At 54.7% G+C, this 17,280-nt stretch overlaps 2 protein-coding genes and 1 long non-coding RNA gene across 5 annotated transcripts; 1 reads left to right on the forward strand and 2 right to left on the reverse strand.

The window, feature by feature from the left end:
- Positions 1 to 583: 583 nt before the first annotated feature.
- Positions 584 to 7,401, reverse strand: TRIM65 (tripartite motif containing 65). Of its 2 annotated transcripts, XM_074343726.1 has the most exons (6): positions 6,771 to 7,400; positions 5,651 to 5,746; positions 5,172 to 5,405; positions 4,912 to 5,086; positions 4,713 to 4,778; positions 584 to 4,212 (listed from the first exon to the last, which is right to left on the reverse strand). In XM_074343726.1, the coding sequence occupies exons 1-6, from the start codon at positions 7,236 to 7,238 to the stop codon at positions 3,638 to 3,640; spliced, it is 1,614 nt and encodes a 537-aa protein (XP_074199827.1). In that variant the 5' UTR covers positions 7,239 to 7,400; the 3' UTR covers positions 584 to 3,637. The 2 variants fall into 2 exon arrangements, with proteins under 2 accessions (XP_074199827.1, XP_074199828.1); XM_074343727.1 differs by lacking the exons at positions 4,713 to 4,778; positions 4,912 to 5,086 and having other exon boundaries at positions 584 to 4,150; positions 6,771 to 7,401.
- Positions 7,043 to 7,721, forward strand: LOC141573663 (uncharacterized). Its single transcript, XR_012499648.1, has 2 exons — positions 7,043 to 7,182; positions 7,546 to 7,721. It is a non-coding gene; the product is annotated as an uncharacterized LOC141573663 (long non-coding RNA).
- Positions 7,722 to 9,474: 1,753 nt separating this feature from the next.
- On the reverse strand, positions 9,475 to 14,614 carry MRPL38 (mitochondrial ribosomal protein L38). 2 transcript variants are annotated; one of them, XM_010950747.3, is made up of 9 exons: positions 14,448 to 14,607; positions 14,144 to 14,323; positions 12,691 to 12,825; positions 12,396 to 12,604; positions 11,799 to 11,871; positions 11,583 to 11,628; positions 10,435 to 10,593; positions 10,049 to 10,185; positions 9,475 to 9,849 (listed from the first exon to the last, which is right to left on the reverse strand). In XM_010950747.3, the coding sequence occupies exons 1-9, from the start codon at positions 14,512 to 14,514 to the stop codon at positions 9,713 to 9,715; spliced, it is 1,143 nt and encodes a 380-aa protein (XP_010949049.3). In that variant the 5' UTR covers positions 14,515 to 14,607; the 3' UTR covers positions 9,475 to 9,712. The 2 variants fall into 2 exon arrangements, with proteins under 2 accessions (XP_010949049.3, XP_074199830.1); XM_074343729.1 differs by lacking the exon at positions 10,435 to 10,593 and having other exon boundaries at positions 14,448 to 14,614.
- Positions 14,615 to 17,280: the final 2,666 nt, after the last annotated feature.

The raw sequence follows: 17,280 nt of genomic DNA on the forward strand, positions 1-17,280 counted from the left end.
GATGCCACTTGCACTGGGGGGTGCTTTGCTCCCCATCCCACAGCCTGTTCAGGAAGAAGTGCTCCCCCAGGAAAGCAGGGAGCTGCGGTTTGTCAGGGTGGTGGCATTTTGATCCTTCATTTCCATGATCGTTGCTTTAAAGTTGCCCAATATAGTCATTATTTTTTAAATTAATTGGCTCTTAAGGGAAAGGGTAATTGACACCGTTGAGTTCTGCAGGAGCATGTTAACGCCTGCATCTCGCTCCGCCCTTGCAAGGACTGTCATGAAGGAGGGGAAATGGAATTCTGACAGGCTGCCTATCTCGCCAGAGGTCATATAGCCAGTCCTGCAGAGGCGGCAGAATTTCAATCCAAAAGGTGCAAAATGAAAACAATCCTAAACCTCATAAATGACCCTGTCTAGCTGCAGTATTGCTTCCAAAAAAAAAAAAAAAAAGTCAAACATAAACAAAAAACAAGCAAAAGCAGTCAAGCAAATGATCGTATTTAGTAAGCCAGGCCTAGCTCTGCTTGCACCGCTGAAAAAAAATGGAACTGGGGCCCGAGCCATGTCCCCACAGCAGCACTTCTTTATGCTATGATGTACTTTAAAAGTTATATTTATTTCAAAGTAATACAGAGTATTTACAAGTTAAACAATTTAATGAGGCTTATAACAAAAACCTGGCAGTCCCCTGTCCTACCTCCTCCAGATTCGTGCTCCCAGGGACAACTGGGTTCAACTTTAACCGTCTCTTCCAGCATTTACCTGCAGGTCTCTAAAGCACATGCTTATAAGCCTTGAACATCTGGATGTTTGGGCCCATATTTCTGGGGATATTGATTCTTGATCACTTCTCTTCTGTGTTGAATTCCCTGTTGTTTGGATCCCCAGTCTCCCTTTCCTTCCATTGATTTATTCCTTTATTTTTGAAAAGTACGTCCTCTGGGAGCTTCCTGACAATGCAAGCGGAAGTGTCTACAAATGTCTTTGTTCAGGCTTCGTCTGTGATTGACAGCTTGGCTGGGTATGGAACTCTCAATGCAAATCCTTTCCTGTCAGAATCTCAAAGGCCTGGCTCCATTGTCTCCCAGCTTCCAGCCCTGTGTTACTCAAAGCCACGTTTCCTGCAGTCACCCCGCTACTCCCTTCTTGGGCAAGAGCAGCCTCTTCTCTTTACCCCTCTCCTCTCTGGCCTCCAATCCAACTCCCTCCACCTCTATTGGCTCCAGAGGCCCCTGTCTTTAAAACTCTCTCCTGCCCTTGTTCTGTCTGTTTGCCCACCCTCCTGATTCTGTCTCACAGAAGCCCAGAGGCCGTGAGGAGGAGGGGGCAGGCAGAGATGCTGGAAACACTCCTAGGCTAATCAAATGTGTCCCTTTTATAAATGTTACACCCCGAAGTCCATGCTTCTTTTTCCCTCTGTACCAATACATTTTTCCTGGAGAGCAGGTGGAGAGTTCTGTCATAATCAGGTAGATGGAGTGAATTTATCTGAAGTTTTCCAGATTTGGCAATGCTTCTCCCCAACACCTAATTGAGAAGCACTGATCAGGGGAGGGTATAGCTCAGGGGTAGAGTGCAGGCTTAGCATGCACGAGGTCCTGGGTTCAATCCTCAGTACTTCCATAAATAAATAAATAAAAACCTAATTACCTCCCCCACCAAAAAATTTAAAAGGGTGGTGGTATAGCTCAGCTGGTAGAGCGCATGCTGAGCATGCAGGAGGTACTTGGCTCCATTCCCAGTACCGTCATTAAAAAACAACTACCACCACCAAAAATGGGAAGCACTGATTAATCACAGCACTCTATCAAAATTTCCGTAGCATCTCATCATATGTAAACAAAGGTTAATGGTCATGATCTAGAATACTCCCACAGAACAACAGGGAAAGGATTAACGACCCATTAAAGAAAGAAATCCATAGAGTAAGTGACCCCAAATGCCTCCCACCACGGAAGCGGAAGGACGCTGTTCTCTCTGCCCCTTTCAGAGGATGGGCTTGGCCAGTTGGACAAGTGCTGGGGCATCTGTATGACTCTGTATGCTGGGGCAGCCAGCGATGATGAGGCCGGCCCAGCCCCGCCCCACCCCACCTCCTGCCTCGCTGGGCCTTTCAGCTCTGCTGTTAACCCAGCTGTTCAGCAAGGTCCCCACTGCCTCCTGTCACACTGCTGGGGCTGCCCAGTGTAAGAACCTTCTTCCTGTTTGGGGGCCTCTCCACCTTAGGAATCTATTGGAAGCTCCTTGCCTGGCCCTGCCCTTGAACAGACGCTGCAGGGCTGAGGAGTGAGGGCCTGAGGTGGAGTTTGCAACCGTGGCCTCTGCCCGGGCCAGGTTACAATGTGGAAGGGAGATAGATTTTTTACAAATATAAAAATACTTGGTATTTTTTTTGAGTCTGCGTTTTTTGCATGTGTCATCCTTTAAAAAAAAACCTTATTACAAAATACTTATACATGAGTATATAAAACATATAACTGCAGCATAAAAGGTTATAAAGCAAACACCCTGGGAACCAGCACCCAGATCAAGTGGAACACTTCAAGGACAAAATTTCTGTTCCCCCTATGACCCAGTACCCTCAGTTCCAGAAACACAGGGAAAAACATGTACAGAGATTGTCACAGAATCATGTTCTGAGTAGCAAAAAAACAAAAGAACAGGAGTTAGCACCGTGTTGGCCCCTGCACAAATCACTGCACATAATCCCACATCTGGGGTGGGGATGCGGTGAGGATGCTAGGGGCCGAGACCCTGCCACGCTAACTTGACCGGTGTGATGGGCGCCAGGGGCACTAGCTGGCCTGACTCAAGGGTTCATTTTGGTCTTTCGTATAAAAATAATATCTTCAAGCGCTCACTGTTTCTCTGTCGAGTGATCCCTCTTTAGAGTGTACTCTATGTTTGTACATGGCCATAAATGTGGCCAAAGCTTCCTGCTCAAAAACAGTCATCACAGCCGTATTTTTACAGCCCAAAACATTTTGCATGTCCAATAATGGGTAAATAAATTTTGGTAGTCATTAGAATGACTGTTTACATGGTAATTATTCAGGGGAAAAGTTTAACAATGTGAAAAATGCTTATGTTAAATTTAAAAAATGCAAAAATGCAACTGTTTATAGAATGCAATCACAAGGATGTACAAAGTAAAAAAGACTAAAATACACGAAAATGTTAAGGAATATAAGAGATAAAGACAAGGAGAGAGAAGGTGAAAATCAATTTTCTCAAGATTCCCTCTGGGAGTTCTTTGCTTCCACACTGTCTTGGTGGAAGGCAACCTGGGGTTTACAGGTGGATGATTTTGTCTGTCCCACTCTGTGGTGTGTCCCACACTGCATGCACGCTCCTGTGGGACCAGGAGACCCCGGGCACCGCACTGGCCTCTGAGGTCAAGGCAGCCGCCTAGAAATGTGCGCCCTTTTCATTCCCTTCAGTCCCTGTCCCCTTCAAAGAGGCTGGAAAGGTGAACTCCAGGTTGGAGGCTTCCCCAGGATCCAGGCCCAGCCTGGTCCTGAGTTGGTCTTCCGGTCAATGACTGGTCCTGTTAGAACTGCGGCCTCAAGTCCTTAGACCAGGGGCTGGGGCAGTGCTTGGGCACACAGGCACGGTGGCACCTGACCCCCAGCTCCACCCTGTGCCTTCTTCAGCTGAGCCCTGAGGCCTCTTCCTGGAGCCCTGGAGAGAGCTTGGCCTCGGGCTGATGGCATAGAGTCAGGGTCCTACCTTCAAGGAGCCAGAAAATGGGGTAGAGGGGCTGGGTGAAGAAGGCATGGAAGGTGTGCAGGGGTTGGGTCTTGGGCTCCAGGCTGTAGAAGGTCAGGCAGCCAGAGGCCAGGTCCAAGTCCACGCCCAGGAGCCGCCCTGATACCGCCGGGAGACGCTGGGCCTCCCCGTTGTGCCAGGCCTGGGCGCTGTCCTCCTGAATGCACAGCCCCCAGGAGCTGGGCCCACGGCCGATGTTGTCTGTATGGGGCCCCTGCCTGCGCCTCGTCAGCTTCGGGTAGGCGATGCCCAGCGTCACTGAGTGGTCAGATGCACGCACCTCCCAGTAGTGCTGCCCAGCCTGGAAGCTCTGGGCACACTGCACCTGCCAGAGCTCGAAGCTGCCTGGCCTGTCTGGGCCCCGGGGCTGGCGACGGTGCTTCACCTGCTGGTCCTGCCGAGACAGGTAGAGGTGACGGTTGGCACTGACAGGATCGAAGGTCAGATTGCGATAATCTGTTGGGCAGAGACAGATGGAAGGTGAGTGGGCAAGGGAGCAGGTCCACCATCCTGTCCCCAGAAGGGACAGACAACAACTGAAGTCCCACGGACAGACCACTAGACAGCTGCCAGACATACTGCAAGCTGGACATCATCACAGCATCCAATCCTCTGTGCAACCTCTGAGGTGTGGAACCTTCCATGAGCCTCATTTCACAGATGAGAACACTTAGGTTCAGAGAGAGAACCTAACTTCAAAGTAAGTGGAAGAATTATGATCAATCCTAGGTTGTGTGCCCAGAATCTCCTTAAATACTGCACTGGCTCCATGTGGAAGAGGTGTGCATCCTGCAACAGGCATGCAGGGGATGAGGCCGGACCCAGGAAAGGACATGGAACAGACTTCCTGAACAGAACAGTCATGGCACGTGCCATACACATCCCTACACGCATGCACAACACACTCACACGCACGTGCACACACAAGTGCACATGCACGCACTGGGCCTTCTTACTCTGCCAGAGTTTCCTCCTCAGTGGACAAACTGGGCTCAAGACTGGTGCCAGGGGACCTGGGGCCTCTAGGGAGCAAAGCAGTGTTTTAGGGGAGTGATGGGGAGGGGAGCTGGTGGGGGGCTGGGCCCTGACTCCCACCCCCGGTGGGAGGGACAGCTGGGCCCAGAGGGGTAGGGAGAGATCTGGAGTCAGCCTTACCAGTAGAGCCCAAGTCAGCAGCTTCGGCTGGTGCCCCAGGGTGGCCCCCCTCTTCCAGGAGGAGGGTACACAGCTGGCTCAGTGACTCCTTCAGGCCACCTAGCTGCCCATCTTCATTCCACTGAGGGAGAGTCAGTGGCCCGAGGGGCCCTGGGGGCACCAGGAGCTGCGATTCCTGAGCCCCAGGGACAGCTGCAGTGAACCCGGGCCTGAGGGGCAGGCATACTGGTCCCCCACCCCGCCACCCCCAGGCCTGGTACCTGGAGGAAGGTCTGGTCATCCAACTGCTCCAAGAGGTCGCGAATCCTGCGGTTACAGCGAGCCAAGGCTTCCAGGTGGCCCTCCAGTCGCTGTTCCTCGTCCCGGACCTGCTTCAGCACCTGTGTCTTGGCCACCTCGATGTCCCTCAGTGCCAAAGCCCGCCGCATCTCCAGGGCCTGCAGCAGGCGGCTGAACTTCCCAAAGACCATGGAGGCCAGGGCGCAGGCTGAGCTCTGGGTAGGCACGTGAGGAGCCTAGGGTAGCCAGGGCCCTGGGCTGCCCACTGGGCTGAGGGGTGGGAGGGTGGGCAGCCCAGGGCCCTGGGGTCTCTTCCCCCATTCAGCCCTTTATTTCCTGCTGCCAGGAGGCATTTTCAAGGTAGCTCACACCTACTGCCCATGGTCCCAGAGACCAGCTGGTGGCCACCTGAAGGACACAGCACGAGGACGTGGTGGGGTGGCACAGACAGGTCTTGTACCTGGATCTGGTTGCTTTGCCAGTGTAGCTCCTGCAGCTGACTCTCAGCCTGGGTGGCCTGCTGCTGGGTGAGCTCCAGCGTCGCTCTCAGCTGGGCCTGTGGTGCCCACCGGGGAATGAGTGACAAGAGGGGGCCAGGATTGGCTGTGAAGTCTCCCCTCAGCCAGTCAAAAACCACCTGCAGATGCTGGGCACCCCTCCCCAGCCACCCCAGGTGAGGCTGAGCAGTGGGACAGCACACAAAGCACCAGCCTTAATCTGAGACCTGGGAGAATTGGGTCAGAGTCCCAGGGAGACCAGGACAAAGTCCCTTCCCCACCTGGAGCAGGGTGGTGCACAGACAGAGCAGAAGCCTTGGGCTGAAGATGACTTCTGGTCCCTCCTGTAGGCGGAGCATCCCCCCATCACCCCATCAATAAGTGGGAGCAATACTTCTGGCTTAGGCAGACTTGTGGGGAAGGGGTGATAACCCAAAGCACCAAAGCTGTCTGCCAAGCGGGCAGTGCAGTGCATGTGTGAGGTGGGTTCTTCTAAACGCCTGGCCAATCTTCAGTCCTAGCTTTGGGCATGAGGGGGAAGAGGGCACCCCTATTTGGCTGTGACCTGTCTGGTCCCCTGGGGATCAAAAGGTTGTACTCTCATGAGTGAAGGACTGTCCACCTGCTAGGGCAGGCATCTGTCCCCTTACACTCCAGCATAACTTTCCTTCCCGCCTAAATTCTAGCTCCTTCAGGGCATCTACCATTTCTGGTTGGACCACCGGTTCCTCCCTCCCTCCTTATTGCTGACATCTACTGGCCTCCACTGCGACCTTTCAGGCCCAGTGCGCAGTCTTGGTCCTGAGAGGAGTAACATCTTGTCCCCACTCTCTGAGACTTGAATAGCCACACGGATTATCCTCCAACACTGTGGCTCTCGGCTCCTTGACCTCCTCACTCCATCTCAGCCACTCCTGTAACCTCACTCTGGACCTGTCACCAGCCCCCAAATCTCTATTCGAAGCATATTTTCTGACCACCACCTCCTTTCAACTGGGACTAAAAACATGGCCAAGCCGCGCTGCCGAAGCTGCCCGCCCCAGCTTGGGCGCAGAGAGCAGGGCAGGGTCCCCGGCGCGTCACCTCCCGCTCCCGGCGCTCGGCGTCCAGCAGCGCCCGCTCGTGGAGGCGACACTCGCGCACGGTGCACGCGCTGCACACGCAGAGGCCCTCGGTGCGGCAGAAGAGCTCGAGCGGCCGCCCGTGCCGGGGGCAGCGCGCGCCGGGGTCGGGGCCGGGGCCGGGGCCGGGGCCGGGGGCCGGAGCGGAGCCGGGGTCGGGGCCGGGGCCCGGCGCGGGCCGGGCGCGCAGCTCCTCCAGCACGCCGCTCAGAGCCACGTTGCGGCGCAGCTCGGCGCCGTCGGGGAAGGGCTGCCGGCACTCGGGGCACGCCTTCTCGCAGCGTTTCCACCAGTCCCGGATGCAGGCCCCGCAGAAGTTGTGGCCGCAGAGCAGCGTCACCGGGTCCTGGTAGAGCCCCAGGCAGATGGCGCAGGTCAGCTTGTCCTCCAGGCGCTGCGCGGCCATGGCGGCGGGCGGCCCCGGGCGCATCTTCAGGTTGGGCCTCTTAAAGGGACCGCGGGTCCCGCGGGCGGCGCCCGGCCGTGGGTGCCGGGGGCGGAGCCAGGACCCACCGCGGGAGAGAAACGTGACAGCCTTTCTTCCGCCCCGACCTGCTGCCACTCCCAGCGCCTGCCCGCCGCAGCGCGCCGGCTCCGACGGCTCCCGGCTTCCCTTTCCGGCGCTCGGCCCCTCCCGGCTCCGAAACACCCCCTTTCTGCCTCCTGTCATCCCAGGCTGGGAGTTTGGGTCTGGCTCTCTCCGGTCCCACCCTAAGACCTCCATCCTGCTTCCCTAGACCCTCAGTCCAGCAGCTCCTGTGCGTGGAATCCGGCCCCAGGCTCTGGAGACAAAAGGAGCCCTGGGAAACTCCTCAGACCTCCAGGCCTTCTGGCTGGGGGCCACCACGGGACCTCTTCTGAGCCCCTTACCTGAAAATCTAATACTAATAATACTAGCAACAACAATGTCTACCTCCCTGGAGTTTTGACGATTATATGGGACAGCGCATGGGAGTGCCTGGCAATGAGAATGGGGCACACAGCTAGAATGCTCTCTCCTGACCCCAAGGGCTCTGCTGCATTTCTCCTTGAGCTGAATTTCAGGCTCTTGCCAGACTGGGGTGTCTCCCTTCTCTAGGCCATGCCTAATTTTAGTTCTTTTAAAGTAAACAGTGAGGTGGAAATTTCTGGTTACCAAGAGACAGGGACCAGAAAATTGGTTTCTTCATACCCCCTTTATTTATTTTTCATACCCCCTTTAAAGGAAACTCAAAAGCAATCTTCAGCTCTACTTGGAATCCCCTCTAGGTGTCAGCCCTCTGCTGGAGAGTTCCTTCTTTGCTGGTCCAGGCTGTTCTGGAACCTCACTTTTTAGAGAGGTGGTTCCCCTGCAGCTGAGCAGAGGAGAGGGGTCTTTCCTGATTGCTAACCCACCTGCCCTGGGGCAGTTGGTATTTAGCCAGCATGAGCTGGAGGAGGGTTAACTCTCCTTTCTTACTGAGTTGGCCTAATTTTTAGGCAAGCTGCCCTCTCTCTGCAATGCAGTAAGCATCTGTCTTCCATGTTGTATGTGAAGTTTCTCTTTCTGGAAAAGGTGTACAGATCTCCTCTTGATTGGCAACTAGGCAGTCTTTTCCTTTAAAGAGGAGAAATACCCTAACCACCCAGCAAGGATGCAGGGGCTTTCTGGGCCCCAAGCAGGGGGTGTGCCCAGAGATCTGAGACCTGCCTTTGCCCTGCCTTTGCTTCTTATTCAAAGCACTTGGAGGCAAGGGGCCAATGCCCAGGGCTGGCAGATTTTCTTCAAGAGGACTGTGGGAGCAGTCAGGGCCGACAACCTGCTTTTCTTCTGTACTGATCTTCAGCCACAGGATGACAGGGCCTCTGACACCCTCAGGAAGCAGAGGTGAGTGGTCACCTAGGGTGGGAGGCAGCCCACTTCCCACCCATAAAGCAAGAGTTCCACCAGGGGGCGCTCTGGCTGTTCCTAGAACACAGAACCAGACCAGCTACAGCAAAAGTCTTTGTTTCCTTCCTTCCTTCCTTGTCCTGCCACTTGCCTTTTTCATATGGTTCCTCTCACCTAGGATGTCAAGCATTCTCCCATCTGCCTCCTTTAATCAGTGTTATCCCCTGAGGCCCATTTCCCTCAGGGTTAGTCCAATTCTCGAAGTCTTTTCCACTGCCTCAATACTTCAACTATCTTCCATACAACTTAGCACTCGTCACTTGTGACTCATGTGCATAGATCTTGACAGTTTCTAAAGAGAAAGCTCAAAACTAAACCTTCTTCTGCGCCCCTACCATCCCTGTTTCCTTAGCCCACAGCGCTCCCCCCGCCCCAAGCCACAAACATATTGCTTCCAAGATGCACTGAAAGGCTGGGCTGTGGTTACAATCTTGTCAGACATCCCTAAACTGAGTCTTCAGTCAGAAGGTGAGGGGAGGATTCCGCACACCCACCACGCAGCCAGAGCACCTCAGGCGAGCCCTGCTGACACACATACCAGCCCTCGACATCCGTGGGAGGCTTCCTGGAGCGGTGGGGCATCGCAGTAGCCCAGGTTCCCCCCTACCCTAGCAACCTGGCCCCAGTCCCCTCTGCTTCCTCTGCTGCTGGCAGCACGAAGGCCTCAGCCAGAAGCAGACAAACCCGAGGAGCCAAGCAAATGCTTTCGGCTGCCGCGCACCTACAGTACTCACCTAGGCCTCCACGAGGCTCGGGGCTGGTTCCAGCAAGAGTCTTTATTCATCTCCTCCCACTGCCACCCACTGTCACCCCCAGAGAGCGTTCTTCACTCCCAAGCCCTGGTCCTGCTGGGAGGGCGGCAGAGGGCCTGCCTCAGGCAGGGCCGAGAACCCCAGTGCTTGGCCCCGGGGGCTGTCTCCATTGCTCTTGCCTGCAGAGCTTGACAGGGTGGCCTGAGAGGCCCAGTCCACTGAGGTGGGTGGCACTCTGGCCACTCAGTAGATGCCATAGGTGGGCTCGTGACTGTCCCTGTACCGGTCCAGGTAGCGCAGGGGCTCCCGGTGGGGGAAGCGCTTCTGCTTCGGGTGGTACGGGGGCGGCCGCACAAACTCAAACACCGGCTCTCGCATTTCTGCAAGAAGAATGAAGGGGCATGGGAGTGGGCTGCTGCTGGCCCGAGCCCCTCTCTAGTCTGCTAGGTGGGATACCCAGCCAGCCCACCCCAGGAGCTGCACACCTGCCGGGGGCCCTCTCCTGACAAGCCCTTCTGGCGAGTCGGGTCTGTGAGCTGAGGCCAGCCTCCACTCTCCCCCAGCCCCCTCTGCCCTTACCCAGAAGATGGTGGAAGACGTGGGTGACCGAGTCATCCCAACGGCACTGGAAGAAAGCCAGGCCAGCTGGAGTCATGGCATCTTGGTGTTTCTTGTAGAAATCAAAAGTGTGGAAGGTCCGCTGGGCAAGCTGGTAGCTACAGGAAGATGGGGAGCATTTGAGAGTGGGGAGGCGGGCACCAGAACCCCACACCCTACCTCCAGCCCCACAGGCAATCCTGAGAAGCCCCTTAGGGTCTGCCTAGCACAACTAGCCTTCTGCCCACCTCAAGGTCTAAGTTAGGAAAGAGGAGAAGTGAGCAAGACTGACCATTGCTGGGAAGCTGGCCTAAGGCTGGGGGGACTGCTGTGTGTGGTGGGGGGATGGGGGGAGGTGTGCAGATTACCAGGGTGAGGGCCGGGTGTCCCCAGAGAAGTCGATTGGCTTGTCTTGCTTGAAAAGCAGGAAGGCAAAGCGGTGGAAGCCGGTGCCCTGGGCAGGGAAGGGGGGTAGGTAGGGACATGTCTCCTGTCCTTCAGCCATCCTGTTGCCTGGGATGTTGGTTCTGGCAGGAGGAAAAGCATCTGTTAACTGCCACTAGAGGGAAGTGGCAGCAGGAACGTCCTCACTGCTATGCTCCCTCAAGACTGATGAGCTCCCTGGGAGGACAGACCCTAAGATGATCTCTGTTGTACAATCCGGCAGGAAGCAGAGCTCTGCAACCCTCGGACGGACTGCAAACTTGCGGAGGGAGCAGCAGGGGCTTAGAGACTGAGGGCTGGGGTCCCAGGACTGTCAGGTTGACAGCAAGGGCAAGCAGGCAGTTTACTGGGCCTGGGGAGCTGGTGGGGCTGCCACAGCCGTTCGGCAGGAGAGCCATGCCACCTAAGGCTACTTCTCTCTCTGCTTCCTGAAGGCTCTGGGTTTGTCAGGCAGTGTTTGCCCAGCCCGGCACTGGGATGGCCATTGGGCCTGCACCAGGTACAACTCCTCAGAGGCTCCTGCTGTACAGGTTGGTATATGCAGTTGAATAAAAGATGACAGAAACCAGCCTGAGTCACTCATCCCAATTAGCCAGAAGTCCCAAAGCTGGGGTCACCTGCATGACCTCTGCCCCCAGCCTGACGCTCAGAACCAAAGGCCAGTGAGAAAACAAAGGTAGCCCAGACTGGGCATGTCACAGCTGCCAGAGGCTTGTTATGGTCCTTTTCCCATTTGACTGTCACAGAGCCCCTCAGGGTAGCTAAGGCACATGGTGGCATCATCCTAGTTTCACAGGTGAGGAAATGAGTTCAGGGAGCCAAGAGGCCTGTGGGAGTGCCCAAGGCCATTGCCTGCTTTTTCTTCTGTAGCTGTCTTCAGCCACTGGATCACAGGGCCCCTGATGCCCTCAGGAAGCAGAGGTGAGGAACCACCTCCAAGGGTGGGAGGTTAATCCAAAACCCTACGGATAATCCATGATGGAACAAAGACTTAATTGCAGGTACAGCTCTTTCTAGGATGCCAGGGACTCCTCCAGAGCTCCTGACCCAGCCTCCTGCCCCAGGTACTCACACCAGCCAGTGGACATATTCGGCATCCGGTTCCAGCAGGTGTCCATCTGCACAGAAACACACCCTGCTGACTGAGGGCCCTGCTGCCCCTTCCCACCTCCTTCCTTGGAAGGAACCGGGGCTGGAACTCTCTGCCTGGCCCGGCCCCCAACTCCCTGGAGCCCTGGCTCATGGAAGGTGAGGGAGGCAGGAGTCCCAGTGAGCCCCAGACACCTACCCAAGTTGGTGAGCAGCAGTGTCCACATGGAGCCCTCATCTGCCTCATAGGTCACTTCTGGGGCCTGGGCAGCCTGGGGGAGAGAAAGAGGGAACTGTCACCCCCACCAGGGATGGACAAATTATTCTAAACAGATCTTCCTTCTGAAGGGCAGGAGCCTGTGGGAGCCCTGAAGGGAGAGCCCATTCTGATCCAAACGCCCTTGACAGCCCCTCAAGGTGGGCAGGTGGGCAAAGAGAGACCTATGGAAGGAACTCTGCCATTGCCTATTCAGAGATCTGAACTACAAGAAGGCCCATGTGTCGGCAGCCAGTGGCTGGGAGGGCACTCTGAAGACAGAGGGTATGTATGCCAAGTGTGCCAAGATGCAGCTTCATTTTCTGTCATTTTATAATTTTTCTTTGTAATTACTGTACGCTAGTGCTGTTTACCAAGAAATTAAAAAGAGGAGACAGAGAATAAGAACATCCCGGATCAGTCTACGCCGAGGCTGTGCTGGCGCCCTTGACCACCGTAACCACCACCTCTATACGTGCTTTCAAAAAGGAGTTGTCTGTGGCCCGTGGTGGGATGCGTCTGTGCACAGGCCGCAGTCACCTCAGTTGGTGTCACCTCGTTGCCATGGTACACAGGCATCAGGTCGTGCTCGCCCACAGCGTAGGCCACCTGCAGGGGGACTCGGGGCACGAAGGTGGCCCCGCCGAGCAGGTCGCGGTAGAGGCCGTAGTATTCGGCCAGACGCTGCTTGTGGTAGGGGCCACAGGTCTTCTCCCACTCGGCCCGCACAGCCTCCAGGGAGATGCGAGCTGGGAAGGAATGATGCCAGTTAGGATGCAGTTTAGAGGCAGGGACACACCCGGGTCCCGGGCCCCTGGCCCCTGGGACGGCTTACTTGTGCGGAGGCGAGCAGCCCGCTCCTCCTCCACGTTGGCCCGCAGCTCCTGGAGGACCCGTTTCCGCTCCAACAGCTGTTGGGTCCGGAAGACCTTAGGTGGAGGCAGCCCGATGTCAATCTTGTCTTTGGGATCTGGGAGGGAAGATGTGTTGGAGACAGTGGTATCAAGTCTTGGTTAAGCTGCCTGTCCATACCTAGTTCTCTCACTGGCCAAGCTCTGCTGCTAAGTCTAACTCTTTAGTTCACAAAACTAAAATTTACTGTGTGGTCAGCTTCACAGACCTGAACAGTGTCCAGCTGCTAAGCAAACTGGATACAAATCGAGACTATTTTCTGATCCCTAAACCAGGTCACATCATCTGTCTAAGTCATGGGAAACAGAGGCAGATGGTCATCCCAGTTGGAGTTGGGATCACCTCCAAGCCTGTTCACAGCTGGCCATGGGCTCACACCTGTGTCCTTGGCAGAATTAACAGCTGAAGCTAGAAGGACTTAAAGAAGCACTCCTCACACTTTAATGGACAAACCATACAAGTTACATAGGAAACTTGTTAAAATTCAGATTCTCCATCTGACTAGTAGGTCAGGGTAGGGCCTGAGACTCCGCATTCCTAACAAGTTCCTAGGTAATGCCCATGTTTCTGGTCCCAGAACACACTCTGAGCAGCAAGGCCCTAGAAAACTTTCAGCCCCTTTTCCTATTTATATTAGACAGTAACAGTAAGAAACATGGCTCTCAGCAGGAATATTAGTCTAAGAATTCCAATGAACTGTCTCCTTTAATCCTCACAGCGATTTTGTGACACAATCATTTTATTTTACAGTGGAGGAAACTGAACCTCAGGGAAGTCACTCCCAAGAGGCTGACTTGGGTTTAAATAAGACTATGTGGATTCCCTGCCTGTGCCCTTAACCAATATTAAAAATGCTTTCATCAATGCTTTCTAAAAGGACACATTCAGTAATTCCCTCAAGAGCAGGGTCCCTGAGTCACCTTGTCCAGGGCTTTCAATTTAATTCAGCAAAGTACTGCACACCTATGTGCCAAGCACTGCATGGGTGTGAGAGCCAATAGTGGTCAAGATAGGCAAGATCCCTGTCCTTAGGGGCACAATCCGGGAGGGAGACAGTGAAAAATGTCAGGATACGGTGCGTCAAGGTTATATGGATACTATTAAAGCAGCACGGAGAGGCGTTCTAACCGGGAATGGCGGGTGTGGAGGCTGATCGGGAAAGGATTTTAGGAGTAGACATATCTAAGGTGGAACTCTTAACAGTGAGGGAAGGGAACTTTTCAAGTAGGGAGACCAAAAGGTGTCAAAATTCCTGGTGGGACTAAACTGCCATCAGTGCGCGCGGGAAGCCAGGCAGGCCAGCCCCCTCCGCCAAGCGGGAGGAGGACGCGAGTCCCGATGCCGCCGACCACAGCCCAGCTCCGGAAGCCCCGCACCTGACTCCTCCCGGAAGTGCTCCCGGTAGGTCCGCCACCAATGTGGTTCCCGCGCCTCCTGCTCCGCCTGGCGCCGGTAGCGGTCGAAGCTGCGGTACTTCTTCAGCCGGTGTAGGTTGCTGACATCGATGTCCTCGTTGGGCATCGGCCCCAGAGGAGGGGTCCGGCGGCTCAGGGCGGCTGCAGGCAGAGAGCAGGACGTCAGGCCAGGCCCCACAGAGGCCGGGGGCGGGCGCTGGCTCGAGCCCCATGGTTAGGCTACACGGGGACCTTCAAGAGCCCTCCCCACCCCCAGAACCCTCACCTGAGGTGCTGAAGCCCCGCCACCCCCGACTTCCGCACAGCACGGCTCGCCACCAGGGCGCCGCCATTTTCTCCTTAAGACCCGGCAGAGACGGCAGGAGAGCGCCTGAGCGCACGACAGAGGCCACGCCCCTCAAGTCCCGCCCCCGCGTCCCAGTAGCCGCGCCTCCGCCCAGGCCGCGGAGCCCTCCGTCGCGGGTTCCCGGAGCTCCTTCCTCCAGGCTGAAGGTAGCTACGGGCCCTGGGCGTGCCCAGTGGGCGGCGGGGCGGAGCCGCGAGCAGTCCGGGCCGCTGCCCCCGGCCAGCCACCGGGAGGCGCCACAGACTGGCGGCGGTGTGCCGGCCGGGCAGCGGCGCTTTCCTGGTGCTACTCTCAGGGGTCGCCCCACCCCTGAAGGAGGCATCCTGAGCACCCCCAGTGGTGCAGCAGCATGGGCAGGGGGAGGGGTACTAGCAGGGATTCTGGAGTCCCCCGGCTTGGGTTCAAATTCCAGATTGCGACCTTCCTGTCTGTCTTGCCGTTTTACTTGGAAAAAAATGCAGGTAGTGATTGATGGTGCTTACCTCATAAGGTTGTTAGAAGGACTGAATGAATTAACGTATATAAGGCATTTTCTGTGGTATATGTGTTAGCTGTTGATCACCTCCAGTTTACTGTTATCCACAGTGCAGCAGAAGTGATCTGGTTAAAACCGTGTCTGTGCCTAAACCCTTTCAGAACTGTGTTGCTCTAACAAGATAAAATTTGGTACCCCAGGTGATCTGGACCGTCTTCTGCTCTCGCCTCTGTCCTGGAACTCAAACTTCCATGTTATCCCAGCAAAGGGCTCTTGTGCCCGTGGTGTAGGAAGCCAAATTCTGATGGTGGGTTTGCAGCAAAGTAAAGATTTATTGCTGAGCACCAAGCAAGGGCATGGAAGACAAGTCTCAGATCCACCCCAGCTTGGTCTTTGAGTTAGGGTTTTGTTTTGTTTTTTTAAGGGGAAAAACAAAGCAGCTGGGGTTATCATCTTGTAACATTTCTTAATCGCAGTTTTGGGAGTTGGGATATTTCTGGTTTACATACGACTCTCTGGCCAGGCTCAGGGATATGTTAGCTCATCTTACCCTAGAGAAACGACCTGAGTTTCTGTGTTGAGGAGGATATCTATAATAGCAATTTTAGTACATTAACGATGTTATCAACAACAGCAGTTTTAGTCATCTGACTCTGATTGATTAGTGTTCAGTTAGCACAGGATTGAGGTCAGAGAGGACAAGACAGGGAATAATGTTTTGGTTAGAGAGACTAATCATAAACCCTGTAAGGGAACAGGGTTTTACAGGAACTTGGTTTCACATAGTCAGCACTTGTCTCCCCCTGGCGCAAGACCTTTGCATATGCTGTCACTTCTGCCTTCCACTCCTTACCTTTCTCCCTGTTGCCTGGCTACCTCTTGGACCTCGTTAAGTGCTTCCTCCAGGAAGCCTTCCCTGATGTCCCAACCAGGGCTGGTGACTCATTCAGTTGCTCTGGTACTAGCAGAAGCTTGACCCTCACATTCACACTGAAATGGTGTGAGGGGTCTCTTCATCCAGCAGGAAGTGGCCACACCTTGAATTTGGTTTTCATAAAGAGCAGCCAGACAACCCAACTCACCATCACTGCACACCTACTATACATTAAGGCCAGTAATACCCAGCCTCTCCTTAAGGAGAAAGGGTTAGTGAAAGGGGATGAGTAAGCTACCTACCACACCTTCACATCAGGGACGGTGATCCAGAGCAGTGATAGGCACTGGGTTTAGTGTTGTCAGGACCAAGTACCCATGGAATATCTCTGCTTGGCTGTTTCATGGGCACTAGTGTCATCCAAGTAGGACACCACCCAGTTGCCCAAGCCAGAGACCTGGGGGTCCTCCCACATACACCCTCCTTCCTGATCCTGCAGGTCAGGCACTGGGTTCCTCACTGCCACGCTGGGTAGAATGCTGTCCTGTCTCCCCTACACCATAGCAGACGGCCTCCTGCTGGCTTCCCTGTCCCCACTCTTGCCCTTCCGGTCTGTCCTCCACCCTTGGCCACAACGGCTTTTCTAAAAAGCAAATATGGTTCCACTCTGACTAAAACCCTTCAGTGAATACCCACTGCCCTGAAAATAAAAGTTCAAACTCTTTAACAAGGTGTACAGAGCCGTAACAACTTGCTCCTTAATTTTAAGATCATTCCCTGTGGGTCTCCCTGCACCCTCCCCTAATCCACAAATCTGTCAGGTGACTGTAAACACCAGCTACTCCCATCCTCAGACCCCTCTAGCTCTTTACATGGGTGGGAATTTGATAAGTGCGAATTCCAAGGACTGAATTTCAAGCTTTAATCAGGCTTCTAATGGGACACCAATGCTTCCCTCCTGGGTGTGGGCACCACCCAAGGAGCCTGGGATCCTCCACTGCGCAGAAGTGCTGTGTGCGGTGTGCCGTTCTAGGAGGAGGCAGCAAAGTGACATGGCTGAGCGCCTAGGGCTTTGGAATCTGCCCAAGCAAAACTCAAACCCAGGTTCTGCTATTGGCTGTGCCACCTGGGGCAGATTATTTTGAGTCTCAGTCCCTTCGTCTGTGATGCCCCTTCATATCCTTCTCCTGCTTGTGGTCCAGCCAGCAGGCAGGTAGGGTGTAGGGCTGGAGGGTCCCAGCCCCGCCCAGTTTTATAGCAAATAACAGAGCTACAAACAGTTCTAAGAGATAGGTTCAAACTCAGATGAGTGGTGGCACATTTTTTAAGAATCCAGCCATTAAGAATGTAGCTATTTAGTGGGGAAGGTATAGTTCCAAGTGGTAGAGCATATGCTTAGGTGA

The sequence above is a fragment of the Camelus bactrianus genome, chromosome 16 (assembly GCF_048773025.1).
Source record: "Camelus bactrianus isolate YW-2024 breed Bactrian camel chromosome 16, ASM4877302v1, whole genome shotgun sequence".
NCBI lineage: Eukaryota > Metazoa > Chordata > Mammalia > Artiodactyla > Camelidae > Camelus > Camelus bactrianus.